Here is a 20481-nt window from a genome sequence, read left to right as displayed (position 1 = left end):
AGTATTAGTAGACTGTCTGCTTAATATCTGTTGATTCTGCTCTTTCAAAAGACATTTAACTGACTATAAGAAACTTTGCAAGTACATGTCAAATTTACACTAACCCCAAACTCAACCTACCAGTCTACTAATAATCTAATGAGAATTAGTTGGCATGTAGATGCAATGTAACTTAAATTTAACAAACGGACCATCAAAATATAGTGACTGTGGATTTTTCTTACAAAACTATATTATACACTAAGAATTCTAGTAACATAACAATAAATGTCGCTTTAAGTGATTATTTCATAATACAAAGCCTATAAATAGTACCTCTATTTTCACGAGTGAGTGAGTGAGTGAGTGAGTGAGTGAGTGAGTGAGTGAGTGAGTGAGTGAGTGAGTGAGTGTGAGAGAGAGAGAGAGAGGAGAGGCAGAGAGAACTTTGTCAATGGTCTGAGTAAAAAAATAACAATAATAAAAGTTGGATCAAATGGTTCAGAAATCAGTTCTGGTGTAATTATGTACACAATAATTGTGTTACAAATATATACAAGTTTATTTCAAAGAGTGTCATGAATCACTCCATCCCTGACAACATTCACCAGCCTTTCGACTTAATACATGAAACCAGAGCAGTCTGTTTTAATAAACTGTCATCTAGAAAAGGAGTACCCTCTGAACAGAGCAAGACTGACAGGCATTATATACATACGTGAGCTTTGACTTGTGCAAATAGGCATTACTGGAATAATAGTTATTGACTGATATTTCTAAAGTGTATATGTGCAAGTGTTTGGGATCAGTAAGACTTTTGTTTTTCTTTTTTTTTCTAATAAATGAATATTAATTGATCAAAGTGGCAGCACAAGCTTTTACATTGTGGCAAAGAAAATAACTTTCTATTTTTAAAGTATACAGAAAAAAAAGAATAGTGGTTTTGACGAAAATATTAAAGCAGCACAACTATTTTCACCAAGAATAACAAGAAATGTTTAAGCACCAAATCAGCATATCGAAATGATTTTGAAGGATCACTGTTCACAAGGATTAATATTCAGCTTTGAAATCAGCAGAATTTCATTTTACACATGATGTAACTTATGATCAATTATACTGAACCAGTTCATTTATGAGAGCAATGCTGTCTTACTTTTGATAAGTCAAATAAATGGTCTTGAAGATTATAAGAGACTTCATTGAATCTTACCAACCCCAAACATATGAAGTGTAAAGTCCATCACATTCTTAAGCATTACATCTCTATAAATGATTTCTTTGTGCAAGGTACCATGTTCATTACATTGCTGCAGCACAACAAATGTCTCCTAATTCAGCTGGAATTTGATCCCTGATCAGTAAAGCTCAGCATAATGCCACATAAAGGCCCTAGAAGAAAATACACAGTCCGATGTGAAAAAAATAAAGTCGATTAGCTTATTCACAGATCTGAATAGTTCAAAACTCCGAACATCAGTTTGCTACATCTTGGTTTGCTTCGGCATATCACCCAAAGAAAGCTCATCTTTCTTACTACTTTCCACTTTCCCGCCATCTCCATCCTCTTTGAAAAGCTTGTCTAGCTGATCTGGATCCACATAGGTGTAGAAATAAGCCATGATGGAGAAGATGATGCTGACCGCCACCAAGAGTGCAGCAAAAAGCAGAAACTCCACCCACTGGTGATTGACCAAAAGATAAACAAATAAGTGCTTTGACAATGCAATAAATCATACAGCGGTTTAGAAGAAAGCTCAAAATGTACCTGTTCCATGCCAGCCCCTTCTGCCACAATCAGGACAATGACATTTCCAAATGCCACGGTCATAAGCCATCCAGCCTGGAGAACGGATTTCATGCTCGCCGGTGCCTGCGTGCACAAGAACAGAAGTGAGACGTTTTATGCACACAAGCTTGAGGTACAATATATGATTGACTTACTGTACCTGTGAGTAGGAGAACTCCAGACCGGTGATGGAGAACATGACTTCTCCGGCTGTGAGGAACACGTACTGTGGAATCTGCCAGCCGATGTGAATGTTGTTGGCTTGGATGTCCTCCATCTTTTTAACCGCTAGATTATTGCCCGCCTGTGGAAATAAATGAAGATAATAATTTCAGAAATTCAGTGCTTTTGCTTATTGTTTTAAAGTATTTGAGCTGAATGTATACAGACATATAATGCAGCATTTGCATAAAGTTGAATATGAGTATTGGAACATTTTGATGCAATCAACATGTCAAAACTGCTTTTCCCCATTACAATAAAAATGAATCATATATTTTTATTTAATGTCATGTCAGCAACAATGGCCATTTTCTTGGCAAAAAAAAATTTCATTAATAAATATGCAATTAAAACAACTGAATACAGACATTAGATACGATCTTAAACATTCTTATATAATAAACATTCTGGGTGGTGAGCAATCAAAAACTGAAGAACAAGAGGGGGAGGGGTTGACGACCAGAACATCACGGTGGGTAGCAAAGACATGCGAGATAGGTGAATTGAATAAACTAAAATGGCTGTAGTGTATGTGTGTGAATGTGGGAGTAATGGGGGTTTTCCAGTATTGTGTTGCGGCTAAGTTGAAGTTGATGACGACAACATAGTCATAGCAAACTGTGAGACATGTAAACTTGGGACTGCCTGCAGGGTATTTTAAGTTGATGTTTGTTTTTATATTTACTGTTGCACTAAAGTAAAAGTAAAGAATTGATGTTATTTGTTAGTTGATTGTTGAAGCTACCTCACAGAAGTGCTCTGTTTATTAACAGAGTTGTTGAATGTTAAAATAAGGTGAATAAATAAAAAATAAGGAAAATCCTCGACCTGTTTCTTCGCTCCTCTTTATTCTTTTTTATGTATTCTGAAAGTATCAGATCAGGCTTCGGTAGATTATCAAAATCAAATGACTCGGACTCAAGGGCAAAAATAGCAATAGCAATGAAGAAATTCTATTAAAATACAGATTTTATCTATAGTTTGAATAGAATCTATTGACAAAATAGAATTTGCATGCTATAAATAAGTGCCTCTTGGTTTGATATTTTATCTGATTAATTGACATTCATTAAATATTGATTTAACAATGTGGGACTGACAAGGTATTTTTAATCTTGTATAAATGGATGATACTGTAAAATAGCAATATGTATAAACAGGGCTTGACATTAACATCTGCCAACCCTACAAACGCAGGTGGATTTCAGAAGGCAAGTAACTCCCACTAACCACTTTGGCCAGTTGAATTTTATACACAGGGCTGGACAATGGACAATGTGTAAGAATTTGACTTGCCTGACTAAACAAGTATCTAAAACTACAAACTGGGGATGCATCAGAATTGCCAAGAATGATTCTGACTTTCATTTAAGACTCGTGTGTGAGTGGGATAGACACTTGAGGAGAAATCAAAACAAACAAGGGCAGCTGAACACACAAACTCACAAAAACAAACATTCTACAGAAAAAAAGTGAGCTCTTATTAATGACACGATAGAACCTATTTGAGGGATAGCTCACCCAAAAATTTTCATTCTGTCATCATTTACTTGAACTTGAACACAGGGCCAGAGCAAGCCGAACTGGCGCTCTAGGCAAACGGCTGTCACACTGCCCTCAACCCAAAAGTGACCGGTTCACGAAGTGTCGCGGATGAAAGTGAGGACCTGAGTGTTGCAGACTAAAGGGAGGTTCCGATGCTTACCAACCCTTAACTTCTCATTGGTCAACTCGGCTCCGGAGGGTGGGTACAAAACCATCCTTATAAAACTTGTGACCTAAGGCCACCGCCCAGACCAGAGAAATACTTGAACCCAGAACTGGAACCCCAGGAGAACAGCACAGCTCAAACATTCCCATCTCTGATACCTTTTTTTTTTTTTTTCGACGAGTCTGGTTAAGTTTAATGTGCTGTAAAACCAAAAACTTTTGCTGCCTCAAGTTCCAGACTCGACCCCACTTCAAGCCTTGTTAGGACAAATAACTGACGACCACCAAACACGTGCTCAACAGAGAGAGTTCTTCACATCACAAAAGGAACGCAGACTACCACTGAACTGGTGTAAACTAAATGTAACCCTAAAAAAACTATAGAAGGGTTAAATTGATTATTTTGGTTCGATTGGTGTGGTCTTACAAAATCCGAGGTTTTTCCATCATTACACCCTCTCAAACTCTTATTTTACATTCTTAACTCTTCTCTAAATTTGTATAAATGTGTGTTTGTGTTAGGTGTTAGTTTCTGTTAGATTATTCAAAGTTTAATTTTGTATAAAGAAAGGTGCCTGTTTATGAATCTAATGTCTTAAACTTCAATCTTGCTACCCTGCTTAAACATAAATGGGTTTTTGTTTTTGATAGCTACAGTCGTAATTGAAGTCAACTGTCTGTTTAATGACAATTCGATGGATGATTTGTTTGCTCGGATTTAAAGATTCAATATTTTTGAAGCCCCATTCAAATGAATCTTTAATTCCCTTTGAGCTAATTCACTACAACAGAATAAAGAAACTCATAGACCATTTTGAGGGATGTAAACAAAATCAATTGCCCCAATGTGTTTCCTGTTTTACATTTTTATTATCTACAGCTTCTGAGAATCCAAAAAGAGCCACACATTGATAAATAATGTTATGATAGCTTTTTTAACATTAAAGTAATGATTGAATTACCTCTTTTTACCATTAAAAATAGTTTTAAAACAAGCAGGAAATGTTCATGGGCCAAGGACATCACCACATTGAAATGGTCTATAAAGGTTTGGAACTATTTGATGCTTAGTGTAATTTTACATTTTTGGGTGAACTATCCCTTTAAGCAGTTACGGTCATGTTTAATTGCAAGTGGAACAGAAATCTTGATAAACTGACATCGAGAACTGAATGTTACATGAACGACATATTTTCCAAGCATTAAATCTCAAAGATTAACAAGCAATTGCCCGTAAAAACTTCAGCCAAGTTCTCATTGTGTTATGAAGTACGCCCTAAATTGTATCTTCAACTTTGCAGTAAAGTACAAGCTGCACAAAACATTAACTAAACTGAACTCGATCACACACCTCTGAGAGTATGACTGTGTAGAAAGCACCAAAATCAAGAAGTCCCAGGTTAATCTCATATTCTTTGGTGTCAGTTACACAAACAGCTTTATTATATCTGAAAGACAAGCAAACTTGCAATCAATGTGAGCGGTTGCTTGAAATTATACATTGATAATGTACAATTGTAGGATTAAAATACTCACTCTCCCCTTGGTACACTTATATTGCGAGAAATCCCATAATTTGCAGACGCATGAACTTCCTCAGTGCCAACTGTTACGTTGATATTTTCTGTGTGCGTATTGATAAACCTGTGATGGACAAACATTTAAAGACAAAAGTGAACGATCCGGGTTGTTTTGTCAAAGGTTGGCTTGAAGATATTGATGGACAGTTGCATTAAAGTTTAACAAAGCAGTTAACCAGTAACTTGGGACAATATAAAACACTGTTCTCTAAGCATTAAATGTACCTTATATACGCAGCCCCGGTTTCAGACTTGGTGATGTGATCTTTTACCTGGTTAACAATGATAAATGTTAACAGTAATGTATAGCATTTTATAGAATGTTGTTAACCGTGGCACTCACTCACTCACCAGATTGCATACAGAGCCGTTGTGCTGTGCAGTAGGGTGCAGTAAGAGACTGTAAGCCATCCGCTCTGTAAACGTGAGTCTGCACTGGTAATTCATACCATTGTGACTGACAACCACATTCTGCAGCTGAGATTCTCCGGTAAGAGGAAGACTTGAGTATCCCGAAGGTTCCTGTAGATTTAAAACAGTTGTGACTATACGTAAATAAAACAAAGCAATAATTCACTAGATGCTGTGCGTTACAGGACTTTTAGAATGGGACATAGAGAATAGTTCCTTTATCTGTGCTAAAAATCACATACTGCATGGCCTCAGTTGGGTTACTTCTTTTTATACAATGGTGGAAACAGCAATTAGACATGACAGTCAACAATGTGCCATATACTGTATCTAATAAGCCAGAAACATATAAATCACTGCAATAGCAATCCATTATAAAGTTTTACAAATTTCAGGGGTCCAATGCTTACACCAGGGGTGTCCAAACTCGGTCCTGGAGGGCCGATGTCCTGCAGATTTTAGCTCCAACTCGCCTCAACACACCTGCAAGGATGTTTCTAGAAAGCCTATAAGAGCTTGATTAGCTAGCAAAGGTGTGTCTGGTTGGGGTTGAAACTAAACTTTGCAGGACACCAACCCTCCGGGACCAAGTTTGGACACCCCTGGCTTACATAAACAGCAGATTCAAGGACTTTCAGGGACTTTTTAAAAGCACTAATAATATTAAATCAAGCACTTCATGTCATTTATACCGCAGTATATGTAGTGTCACGAAAGTCGTTACTGTTTTTAACATGACACACTTAAAATTTACATTAAAAATTAGAGATTTTTACTGTCATGTTCAAAGAACTTTAATAAAATTTGCGAAATTCAATACTGGTAATATTTAAATGCAGTTTCTGAAATATCGATAAAATGTGCATTATATGTTATTGTTATTGCACAAGATTTCAATTTAAGTTTTTTTAATTTAAGAATTTATAATTTTTTTCATTCTGCTTTTGACAATTAATAATAATAATAATAATAATAATTAATTAATTAATTACATTACATTTATATAGCGTGTTTCTAGATACACTTTACACATTAAGTGGAATCTCCTCAACCACCACCAGTGTGCAGCATCTACCTGGATGACACAACGACAGCCATATTGCGCCAGACCGCACACCACACACTAGCTGATAGGTGGAGAGGAGACAGAGTGATGAAGCCAATTTTGATATTAGGATGTTTAGGAGGCCATGATAGACAGAGGCCAGTGGCTAAATTTGGCCAGGATGCTAGAATTGAACCTGTACTCTTTTTCGAATTACATCCTGGGATTTTTAATAACCACAGAGAGTCGGGACCTCGCTTTAACATCTCATCCGAACGTTAAAGTATTGAGTCCCCATCAATATACTGGGGTGTTAGGACCCACACAGACCACAGGTTGAGTGCCCCCTGCTGGCCTCACTAACACCACTTCCAGCAGCAACCTAGCTTTCCCTATTTGTCTCCCATCCAGTTACTGACCAGGCGCAGCCCTGCTTAGCTTCAAGGACTTGTATATAAGTTGTCTAAAATTGAAGTACTTCAATATAAATATTTTATAAGTGAGTATTTTCAAGAAGCGTGGAAACTCTGGGATTTGCTTTTTTAAATTCCAAAGTGCGACTTTTGGCTTTGCAGAGTATACCGTATAATTTTATTTATTACTACAGATGTTTTAAGGATCCTGATTATGGCTAAACAAGCATTTTTGTAACTGATTGGTTTTAGCTATCTTAAAAGTGCTATAAACTTGTCTAAACTTGTCAGAAGTGTAAACTTCTGATTCTTCTAAAGCAAAAAACTAGCATAATATTGTATGTTTGCAGATATTTAAGAAATATGCTAATTGAGCATTCTGAAAAACAATGCTAAATTTAATTATTCCACAAAATGTGCATTTCAAATGTCTGACTTTGTTTTGGTCTGTGTAACTTCACCCACTGACAGTTTACCCAATTATATTTCATGGTAGTATATGATTTTAAGTGGATTTGACCACTTCCATTAACAGAATGTATTTGATGACATCAGTTACTTTTGTCTGCCATTAGACCATATGTAATTCAGACATGACTAACAAAACTGCCCGTCTGACTAGGGATGTGTCAAATGTATTAACTTTTAATTTAAAAAATATGATAATACCAGCATTTCCAGCTAGCTGGTTGTGTTTATACTACCCGCTATAGTGATCATTACTTCACAGTCATAACTGGCAATTACACAAACACAGGATTGTCTGAAAACTACTGTAGATCTATCAAAGATTGTCCATCTATAAGCAGATATATGAGCAATCCATTGATGGGTCAGCTTGTAGACATGGCTTTTAAACGCTTCCATATCAGTGTAATTGTTACTAGAGAGAGTGAAGTGCTTATGCTCATTCATATATGTTCATAGATATATACATTAGGTGTCCCCTACTCTGTTGTTGTCTATTAGAAGGAATGTGTCAATAGCGCCGCCATTTAAGTACAGGGTAGCGCTCCTATGAAATGAATACGGGACCAAGGTGCAGTTAAGGACTGTGGCCATCCAGAGCCAAATATATATACATATACACATTTATCTCTGATCGGGAGTTTTCCCAGAGGTCAGTATGCTATTTTTTTTTAATTACGAAAATTACAATTTTACTTCACTTTTCTACATTGATGGATAAGTGACTGCACGGACATTCCTGACAAAAACCGTGTTTGTGTGTATGAAAATGTACTATCCACCCTCCCTGTTAAATTTGATCTAATCCGTGTCCTGAAACACACCTCCTCCTCTCCTGCTTTCACTTCTCATTCTGACGGAGCGAGCGATTCGTTTGTGAATGAATCTCAATTATGAACGACTCGTTCACTTAGCCGACAATAATACAAGTTTCTGACACTGCAGCGTCTCGTTGTCATATTTCTGTCGCATTGTTTGCCGAATTTATTCAACAAAACTAGCATAAGCCGTTGTATTTAGCACAAGTTGGTGCTACTTTGCCGAATGGTGAATGCAGTAAGGGATTGTATTATGATCAATAACGTTACTTGTTTAGCACAAAACTTTATAACATACAAAAAAGTAAAAAATGAAATCTTAACTATGAAATATTCTGCCTTTATGCTTTGTTTTCTTTGTTTGCTTGTTACTACACTCGTACACAACGCTAAAGTCCAGCATCTTCACATAGTAACACTGTCTTGACTAGTGCGGTTGAATGACATTTGTCCTAGGAGCCCTGTACAAATGTGCCGGCGCTATTGACGCATGCTCTGGGTCCCTATGCGATATCTAGTGAATATATCTAGGATATATGTTGAGCACTTGAACACACAATGGTCAATCAGTGGTGTTTATGAATCCACTTAACTGTGCTTAAATGTTAGTGGAAATGGATGTTTTTACAATTTCAGTACCAATAGGTAATGAAGTCTGTACTTTTGACAAACCTAATTCTGACAGCGTCAGCTTTATGATTTTTAGCCTTACCTCCACTTTATTTTGCAATCATTCAGCTTATTGTGCAACTTTATATCAGTAGTCACAAATTCATAATGTTAATCAAAAGGCTACCATTGTAACAAGTTTAGTAAGATTTTGTCAAATTAATAGCCCTGGTTTGAGCTCTATTAAACTGGTAGTGAGTGCAGATACAGTAGAAAAATTCTGAATATGGTGGCACAAACATGTTTATTTTTAGTGATGTTACCTCATATGGTTTAAGTGGCTCTGAGAAGACATTGTGTGCTGGAAACTGCACTGTGACATCTGAATCCATAAGATTGTAAACCTGAACAAGGCTCTCTTTGGCAGGAGGAGGCTCCACCACGGTTTTCTGGCCAAGGAAATGAAAATGTCAATTTCAGTTAATGTTGACAGGCTCTAAATGACATTGTTAAACAGTTCTACAGAAAATCTTTAAAGACAACGGGGTCCATTTTAAGAAATGTACATACAATGACGTAAACTTCAACAGCAGTTGCAGCACAGAAGGCAAGTGCAGCAAGAATCATGCCCGTCGCCATCTTCTTTAGCGGACTAAAAATGCACAAATTGAAGACAAATTGATGAAATGGAATGGATATAACTTTACCCAGACAATGTTATGTTAAAATGTTATCTTATATTTAGAATATTTCACTATGGTTCAATGTTTTAATCCAACGATTTCCACTGTAAATGCATTAGAAATAACATTTTGTTTGTAATATTACTTTTTTACCACAAAGAAAAATATCTCAAAGATGCTATAGTGAGAACTTTTACTGTATTTGTTTTCTTGCTCTTTACAGAAATGTGTGCTTTGTTCACAGCACTCACGTGAGTTTGATCCGACAGAGGCCTACAAGTGGATAAATGCCCATGTCAAAGATTGGAATAAACACCAGAATCAGCAAAGCATTCAGCATCTTAACAACACAGAAACACACACCCACTGAATGACACTAGAACCATAACATGCAAAAAAAAAAAGACATTCATTATAAAGGTGATAACAATAACATTTTGTTGCTTAGTATTTTTTTACAACCTGTTATAAACTGACTGGTTATTTTCATGACAGTATTGCAAAACAGGAGGCAGTACATTTTTGTCTTTAGAAAAATAATTTTAGATAAACCCCTATAATCCCTTTTATTAAATGTATTACATTTATTACAAGTATTATCTAAGATTTTAGTTTAGATATTATAACATCTCATTAAATATAAATATAAAAATAAGTAACATTATTTATTCTGTATATACAAAGTAAATTATCCAGAGAATTTTAAAAGTGAAACCTCTTAAATAATAAAAGAGTGAATGTTTTCATATTCTTTTGTTTTTAATCTGGAAATAAAAAACTATTTTCAGAATTATGAAAAAAGGTTTAAACCAATAAATGCAAACAAAAACAAAAAAATCAGCAAAAAATATTTTACAAATTAAGGTGATTAAGGTCAAATGTATGAAAACGTATGTCTTTATATTAATTAAAAAAGCTGACAGCATATCAACCAGTCTTTTGTAAAATAACATTCAATGATGAACTACTAGCTGTAACTCCAGTGTGTGTGGTGTGGTGTGTTCCGGTTGTTTGGCTCACCTGCATTTGATCAGGCTTTATTATGAAGCCTCCACCCTGCAAAACATCAATCAAAATCATTTATGATAGATTTGATTTAATTTATAACCTTTGGATTCAATCTTGATGATGTCAAAGCCTATATAGTGTTATCAAAAAATATCATCAGACCACTTCAAGGATATCAGGTTATCTTATTTCTCTTGCAATATGACTTGATTGCTTGGAATCTAAAATAATATTGTTAAATGGGATGTTATAGTTATTTTATGATCCTAATCATCTTGTACACCTTACTAATAGAGGTCAACAACAAAAAACACTTACAAAATCCATATTCATTCGAGTAGCTTGAAGAGTCCAGCGTGACCCCTTGCACAGAACAAAGAGAAAAAAAAATTAATTATTATTCAGCAATTCTCTGATCCTTAATATTTTCAAAGATTGTATGGTGGAATCCTTATATCTAGCAGATATTTTCAGGATTAAATGTCACGGCTAACATGAGCGATCAAGACATTTACCTGTCTTATTTATTAAATTTCAATTGTGTAAATTTGAATCAGGTAGCCATTAAATGTCAATGGATGTCAACGGCTACCTGTTTTCGACTTTCTTCAAAATATCTTTTTTCAACAAACAAAATGACTTAATGAATATTCAGAATACCTTTAGAATGAGTTAATGGTGAATAATGGTGGGTAAATGGGTTAATGATAGGAATAAAAACCTTTTACCTGCTGGTCAAAGAGAGCCCAAAACATTGGCAAAGGAATATAAAGAACCAGCACCCTGCACACCATTTTAATCTCCTGAATGAGTCGTTTCTGAAAAAGAAAACCATTCAAATCCTGTGAGTAAGTGAAGAAACACACAAGTTTAAAACTAGGTAGATTTGGCTTGTATAGCAACTGAAACGTACCGAGTACTTCTCCTCTGCCCAATCCAGCCAGTGGCTCCGTTTTGGGCTCTTTTTGGAATTCGTCCATCGATTGCTTATAGCAAACTGGTGAAAACAAAGCAAAATAAGACCGTTAGCCTTCTAGGCATGCTCCAGATCCTTCAGTAACACATTAAAGAAAGCTTTTGAACTGTTGACATGATTTACATACCCCGATACATTTGCAGACACGCACCAAGACATTTCCTTCTGGAGGACTTTTCTTGTATAGGCCACTTCCAGAAATAAACACCACTAGATGAGCAGGTGCAGAGTTAATTACACACATAATAAGTTAAATGAGCTAGATAAAGGAGCCCTAGCACTCATGTAGAAGTAGCATGCTCTTACCCAGAGTGCATTAATAATCAAATATTGTTTCATACCAACACAAAGCCATGATGCGTTTGCAAAAATTATTTCTCCATTTTAAAATGCCTTTCACAGCTAAATGAGTGAATAGATGCTAAGTGCATTTACTTTCAGGCATTTAGCTGATGCTTTTATCATAAGTGAGAAACATAAGCAATCAGACACAATATTTGTAAACAACTAACACAACTCAAGAAGTTCCATACAGACCGTTAGATGTACACTGTTTAGGGATCAAAATTATTGAGCTTCCTAGATTTTGAGGTTGCTGCTTAGTCGTATTTGGATAAAAAAGAGAAGATGTTAGCGTACACATAAGTACGCCAAAAATAAAATGTAAATGAGAGACTTAAAAAGGACCCTGGTTGTAAATTCCCTTATTATCTAATAAACCCTGTTTAATTGGCAGTTTGAACGACACAAAATGAACACAAATGCTTATGAAAAGTATCAAAACCTTCTTCCCCTTCATTGCTCAGTCAGCAATTTTCATGCAAGACAAATAAGCCCATCACACTACGAAATGGGTAAAGCAGTTCCTTGAAGCTAAATACTTTAAAATAATGAAATGGCCAGCCCAGGGTCCTAAACTCAACCTTACTGACAATCTCTGGAAATTCACTGTCTACAAAATTATAGGATATAATTATATAAGAAACCCACTACTTAATTTTTGATTTCACAGCATATATACATTTATACATATTAAACTCCCTGATTATTATTATAAGCCCCTCAAGTTTATTTTTTCCCCAATTTCTGTTTAACAGGGATTTTTTTTAACACATTTCTAAACAAAATAGTTTTTAATAACAAATTTCTAATAACTGATTAATTTTATCTTTGCCATGATGAAAATAAATATTATTTTACTAGATATTTTTGAAACACTTCTATACAGCTTAAAGTGACATTTAAAGGCTTAACTGGGTTAATTAGGTTAACTAGGCAGGTTAGGGTAATTAGGCAAGTTATTATATATAAATGGCTTGTTCTGTAGACTTAAAAATATATATAGCTTAACGGGGCTAATCATTTTGACCTTAAAATGTTTTTTATTTATTTATTTTTTTTTATTAAAAATTGCTTTTATTCTAGCCGAAATAAAACAAATAAGACTTTCTCTAGAAAAAAAAATATTGTCAGACATACTTTGAACATTTACTAGCTCTGTTAAACATCATTTGGGAAATATTCAAAAAAAGAAAAAAAAATATCAAAGGAGGATTAATAATTCTGACTTAAAAAAAATATATATATAAAAATATATACAGTTGAAGGCAGAATTATTATCCCACCTGTGTAATTGTAATAGTTCAAATACTTCCCAAGTAATGTTCAATTTTTCACAGTATTTTCTATAATATTTTGTCTTCTGGGGAAAAAAAAAAGTTTAATTTCTTTTAGTTTTTCTAAATTAAAATGAGTGTTTAATAAATAAGTAAAAGTCAATGTTAGCAGCCCCCTTAAGAAACACGTGTGATCCATGTGTGACATAGGTTGGTAATTCCTTGTATTAAATTAATCAAATTTAATTGATGTAAATTTCTTTTTAAAATATTTCCCAAATGTTGAACAGGGGAAATTTTCACAGTATGCCTGATAATATTTTTTCTTTTGGAGAAAGTCCTATCTGTTTTATTTCGGCTAGAATAAAAGCAGTATTTAATTTATCTAACATATCTAACGGTAACACTTTATTTTGATGGTCCATTTGAGTAATAGTAGACTGTCTGCTAATTATCTGCTAATACTTCTCCTTCTGACTATAAAAACTTTGCAAGTACATGTCAACTTACACTAACACCAACCCCAACCCAACAGTCTACTTATAATATAATGAGAATAGTTGGCATGTTGATGCAATGTAACTTTAATTCAACATTTGATCACACGGGTTCCCGGTTGCAAAAAAAAGACAGGTTTAAATAGCAAACATGTCATGTTGTGCGGTAGGATGCCAAATTCGAGTCCAAAAATAGAAAACGTAACTTTTACAGTACATCACACTGCTTTTAATGCCAACTGCAGACGTCTTTGGCTAAAAGGGAGCTGAATGGAGTGCCAACATAATTAATAATGCTCGACTCAGCAGCTCTCATTTCATATCAGCGCCGCTATAATATGCTGAAAGAATTATGTGTGTGTATATATATATATATATATATATATATATATATATATATATATATATATATATATATATATATATATATATATAATTAATATAACTCATCTCCAATACAACAACAAACTATGTATCACATCAGATGTCATTCCCTTGCTGTAAATGCAAGCACTCCCATTTTTTTTCTGCAACCTTGTTACGCACGCATCCTGAATGTTTACAAACTGGTAATTCGTCTATCCTTTGCACCTACAGAGTCAGTGAAGACCACAGACACATACATAACGAAATGCAGAGGGTTTTTTTCTCCCATTAAGCATGCGGTATGAAATTCCATTAAAACAACACTCTTTCAGCAGTTTATACTTCGAGATCTCATTTGTCACAGGGGCACGCATGAAATGTTCCTGAATTAAAGTTATAGTGCAAAACTGCTGTTTAAGTCGACAAACTTAAAACGAAACGAAATTAGATGAAACTCCAGAGGACATGTGGATAGCATAGTGATGCAATGATGATAATCGATCTATGTGCTATAACATGGAAAACGGGATCATGAAAGGAACATTCAAAAAGCAACTCATGTAAGCATCATAATCATAATATTGCCTTATTCAGATTAAGGCAAATAATTTGATTACTGATGTCCATGTAAACATAGTCATTGTCGTTCAGTGACTTGCCTAAACCTAATTTGTTGACTAAATTAACCTAGTTAAGCTTTAAATTGCACTTAAAGTTCAATATTAGTATCTTACAAAATAACTAGTAAATATTATCATGGTAAAGACAAAAGAAATGAGTCAATAAAACTACAGATTGGATCTATCCTGACAAAATTTTCTCCGTTAAACCGCACTTTGGAACTAATTGAAAAAGAAATACAATTGTATCAGAGAACTAATTATTCTGCCTTTAACTTTGTTAAAATGTATTTAAATAATTTTAGAGCTATTGTATGAGCATGTCCCATCTAGTTTCCACATTCCACTTTTCACACAGCATTCATGGTACAGTGAATGACATTCGCTAATGTGCTATGATAACATACTGGGATTTCTGAATAAATGGCTATGAGTGTGCTAAACATACATGCTTACTGAGGACAGCTGGTTTCACAAACACAATCCATGAGGAATTTCAGAGTATTTCAAAATTCCTTCTATCCTTCAACGTAAAATTCTCAGAAAACTAAAGACCCTCACCTAAGGCGATGACCATTAAAGCTGCAGGAACTCCAAAGGCCAGGGCGTAGCAGTCTCCTCCAAAACACTGCACATCACCTATAAACAATGCATTTAATCATGTAATTGACATGATAATGACACTTTATGACTGCCATAAACTTCCATTGCTTTAAAGAAGTGATTGTAGCTTTGTCTTGAGACTGACCTCTTAGTATTGGTGTGATAATAGTGGATAAGACACTTCCAGCGTTGATTGACATGTAAAAGATGGAGAAGAATTTTCTCCGCTCGTCTATCTGAATAAGAAAGAGCAAAATAAAGAAGTTAGATAGGTCACACTTTATTTTGATGGTCTGTTTGTTTAATTAAAGTTACATTGTGTCTACATGCCAACTAATTCCCATTAGATTATAAGTAAACTGTTAGGTTGAGGTTAGGGTAAGTGTAAGTTGACATGTACTTGCAAAGTTTCTTATAGTCAGTTAAATGTCTGTTGAATGTCTGTATAAACAGATATTCAGCAGACAGTCTACTATTACTCAAATGGACCATCAAAATAAGTGTTACCGTTAGATATGTTAAAGGAATTGTTAAATTCCAAAGGTATGTGTATATTAGCCTCAACTGTATCTGAAACCAATTATATCTAAATAGTATCCACTCTTTTAGATGTAATACAAATTAGAAAATTGTGTAACATCTTGTTTTCCTTTTCTGTGAATATGCATTTCAGTTGTACAGCAATTTGCTGGTTTTACTGTGCTCTGCTGTAAATAAATTACTTTACAGCAACAGTTTATCTAAAAATGCAAATCATTTACTCACCCTGCACTTGAGTGTTTAGTTTTCCTTTGCATACAAGAGATGATGTTTTGGAAAAAAATATTGGTAACCCGACAGTTTACTATACCTACTGACTTCCACGGAGCTTTCCAACTATGGAGTTCAGTGCGTAGCACATATAAACTGTTTGGTCACCCACATTCTTCAATATATCTTCTTTATGTTCAGCATAAGAAAACTTATAGGTTTGGAATAATATGAGCGCGAGTATATTTTCATTCAGGGGAACTTACACTTAATTTTTTAAGATACAGAATTAAAATAAAATATTCAGCATTTTACATGTGTAAACCCTGCCATTGCAATTGACTGAATGAATTGTATTGACTTACATTGTCTTCATCAAACTGGTCACCACCAAAAGCTGCAACGCAGGGTTTGATCCCTCCTGTCCCTAATGCTATGAGGCCCAGACCAACCATTGACAGAGCTCTATGAGGAAACAACAAAAAAGCATGTATCTGCCCAATGGGCTATATAGACAGCTAGTGTTTTTCAGCCAATGATGAACTTCTGGTAATGGTTTATGTGACTATTTTCGGTTTCATACAGTTCCTTTTACTACACGGATGTTGTAATGCAGGGGTCATCAATCTCGATCCTGGAGGGCCGGTGTCCCTGCAGGGTTTAGCTCCAACTTGCCTCAACACACCTGCCTGGATGTTTCAAGTACACCTAGTAAGAACTTGATTAGCTAGTTCAGGTGTGTTTGATTAGGGTTGGAGCTAAAATTGAAAATCAATTGAAAATACTGGGGTAAAATTAATTAATAATAATAATTAATTTTCATATTTTAAAGACATGGTGTGGAAAAATAGAATTTAATGCAGTGCTTCTTGTTTGGTCTGATACCCACTTTTTTGTTTTTTAAAAATCAGATTTTGTATGGGATGACAATCCAACCGGAACCCTGGGGCTGGCTGGCTGGCTGACTGGAATTAAAAGTCTGTGTGTATTTACCCTATTGCATTTCTAAAATGGAAATATTTTTCACTTGAAATACATTTACTATAAAACCTCACAGTATCAAGCTACCGTAATGCACACCTTAACTAGCATCAAAAGAAGCTTACATATGAACAGTGCTGTCCCCCACATCAGGAATGGCCCCGACAGACTTGACCACATGGCCAATCACATACACAATAGATAGATAGATGATGGTTCTGCAAAAAAATAAAAATAAAGTAAAAAAATAAAATAAATAAATAAATAAATAAATAAATAAATAAAGCATCAGTCTTCTCATATTTTTCCTTTTAAAGGGATAGTTAATTACCTATCATCTTTAACTAACTCTTTCAAAAACAGATTAGGAATAAAAAAGAAAATATTTGGAAGCAAGCTGGAAACATTTAACCACTGATTTTTACACTATTTGTTTTTACTACTATGCATGTGAATTGTTACAGGTTTCCACCATTCAAAATATCTTCTTTTGTGTTCAACAGAGAAAAAAAAAGTTTTCGAACAAGTAAAATGGGAATAAATTATGACAGAATTTTCTTTTTTTTGCTACCCCTTTAAGAACAATACTTACTTGAACTTCCCCAACCATGAGTCTGCTATCAAGGCCCCCAGAAGTGGAGTGAAGTAACACAGGCCCGAGAATGCATGGTAAATAGCTGTAGACAGATTCTTGTCCCAATGCAGGTAGTTCATGAAGTAAAGCGTCAGCACCGCTTAAAAAAAGAAGATCCATATATTAATACAACATTAACAGACTCATGTCAGATTACACAGATCAACAACTGGTCAATAAAATGCAACTGAATTCTCTCATCATAAGTAACAAAGTTCAGATACACTGTAAAAAAATGAAAAATATTAATTTTGCAATTTAATTTTGTATTAAAGTCATGGAACAATGCGTTTTTCTTTTTTTATATGTATGCACTTAGTATTACATTTAAGTATGTTTATTTGGCATAAAATATAATACAGCTAGCATTACACAAATAAAAATTAAAAACTGGAAATCAACTGCAAAGGACAGACATTCCACTAAATCAAGATCGACCTTTAACCTAAAAGACAATTTCAGACCACATACAAGTTTATACAGTATATAATGCTTTTAAATGCCTTTTTCATTACCTTTCATTCCATAGTAAGAGAATCTTTCACAGAACTCATTGACCACAATGAAGGCAATGCTAACTGGGTAGTTAGTCCCACATAATTTCTGTGCACAAAAAAAAACAAATAGACATGTACAGTTTTTGTTGAAATAATCATTTTTTTCCCCATTCAATACAAATGTTAGTTTTAAAAGGTACTACAAGTCATACATTTACAAGTACTCAGGACAAAGATTCCACAAGTGACAAAATGGTCAAATGCTTTGTTTCTGTAATACTGTGTGTCATATAACATCAGCTATATTTTATAACAACAATTAGGTCAAGAGGAGAAATGTATGTTTTACATATCATGGTGAACTAAAGCCGGTAATTAAAACAACAACAAGCAATTGTTAATTTAAAACATTGTTTACAATTTACAATAATTTAATTAAACTATTATCAGAAAAAAGACAAATGTGAATGCATATATATTTCTATATGCATACAATTATGTAAGATCGTAATCTTAATATAATTCTTATTAATATAAACATATACCTATAAAATGCCTTAAACTATGAAAGCTAAATATTATCTGAAATGAAAACAATGCAATGTCCAATATTATTTTAAAACTGGCATTTTATTCTTACATTTATTCTAACATTTTATTGGCATTTATTCATTAATATGAAAATTCTTACATAAAATCACAAACTGATTTCAATAAATAATAATAAATCAATCTTGAGTAATCGGTTATATATTTTTAATTAAAAAAAATAATAATAACAACAATTTTTTTTTATATATATATACTCTGTTTACACCATAAAATTATAGCCTTACTTTATGTCATCTAACATTTGAACATTCACAATATTCTACTCCGGGCCTAACTGTTCTGTCTTTAGCAAATACCCCATATTTCACAACGTTTATTGCACTTTCCAATAAAAAAAGTTGAACTCACCGGTGAGCGCTGTGCTTTTTCATATTTCTCTGCATCAACATCTTTGTCTAAAACAGTTAAAATGAGACAATAAGAGAGAATTAGTTAATACAAAAGTTTATTTTGGAATTCGGTAAATTTCAATATAAACTCAATATTGTCGACCATAATTCATCACTATATCTGTGTCTACAGCCAGCTTCACTCTAGCCAACAGAAACCAGCAGCGCAACTATATTTGTTTAGGCAGTTGGTTGAAAAGCCCCTGCCTCACTGCACGCAAGTCTGTAAGGAACTCAACAACATTGTTTTTCCCACAGGCGCCACAGTTTACAATCTTGTCGAACTCATCGCTTATTTTGCAGTACATCAAATTTTGCTGTTGACATTATTAAAAACGTGACATGTGCGCGTCGTAGAAATAGTTTAAACCTTAACATTGACCCTCACAACAGTTGTATACATTGAAAACGTTGCATAAAAAGTCGATTTGTGCCAAAATGTAAAAAAACAGACACGTCCAGCAGACAATTTAACGATTGAGAAGACAGAAACACTGCAACATAAAATAATAGCAACTGATGCATAAAAACAGTTACCCTTCATTTTCCCCATCTCTTCAATGAATCCAAGTGTGTACTTGGACACTCAACGAGTGGATTCCTGAACACGCGGCCAAGTCCGTCCCTCCACAGAGACTAAAAAGTCGTCCGCCTCACGCTTATGTTAAAGCTGCTGCTAAACTTTCCCAGGTTAATATATTACTTCATGACAAAGAATAGCAATCCCAGACCGGGCGGGTCGAAGTGACACGAGACCCGAAACACATGCATCAGATTATACGGTTTATGCGGGAGCTTCCTACTCCTAAACTGTTAATATATAACGCGCTGCAGATGTCAATTAGCAAAGGACAAGTTTTGACTTCGGTATAATTCCAATCAAATGTATTTTCGCCGAGTTGTATTTCAGTCTTTTTGGGTTGTTATTGTGATAAAAGTGCCCTAAACCCGTGCAGCTCTCACTTCCCTCTGCAACAGGCGGAGTCATTCAGCATCTAACGGAACTACTGGTGGTCAGATAAAGTAAATAACGGTTACTTCAGCTCAGGGGACCAAACTTTTTTCTTATGAAATGCCAAGAGCCAACCTTGAACAAGACATGGTAATTTCCTAATTTAATAATGTTTACAAATGAGGGCATCATGGTGGCACAGTGGGTAGCATAATCGCCTCACAGCAAGAAGGTCGCCGGTTCAAGCCCCAGC

The 20481-nt window shown here is 34.6% G+C and overlaps 1 protein-coding gene across 1 annotated transcript; it reads right to left on the bottom strand.

Moving 5' to 3' along the window:
* Nucleotides 1-479: 479 nt before the first annotated feature.
* Nucleotides 480-19914, bottom strand: slc15a2 (solute carrier family 15 member 2). The gene is given in 23 exon segments (NM_001039828.1): nucleotides 480-1661; nucleotides 1748-1852; nucleotides 1929-2072; nucleotides 5052-5148; nucleotides 5237-5344; nucleotides 5506-5552; nucleotides 5632-5802; nucleotides 9368-9493; nucleotides 9615-9696; nucleotides 9979-10067; nucleotides 10748-10783; nucleotides 11054-11098; nucleotides 11464-11553; nucleotides 11649-11732; nucleotides 11839-11921; nucleotides 15372-15449; nucleotides 15559-15649; nucleotides 16529-16628; nucleotides 17270-17362; nucleotides 17737-17878; nucleotides 18294-18381; nucleotides 19236-19282; nucleotides 19814-19914. Coding segments are annotated over 23 exon segments (2160 nt in total). The 5' UTR covers nucleotides 19830-19914; the 3' UTR covers nucleotides 480-1463.
* Between the last annotated feature and the right edge of the window lie 567 nt (nucleotides 19915-20481).

This window comes from Danio rerio, chromosome 9, assembly GCF_049306965.1.
Source record: "Danio rerio strain Tuebingen ecotype United States chromosome 9, GRCz12tu, whole genome shotgun sequence".
Lineage (NCBI taxonomy): Eukaryota > Metazoa > Chordata > Actinopteri > Cypriniformes > Danionidae > Danio > Danio rerio.
Note: the sequence above shows the minus strand (reverse complement) of the source record. Positions and strands in the feature narration are given on the sequence as shown.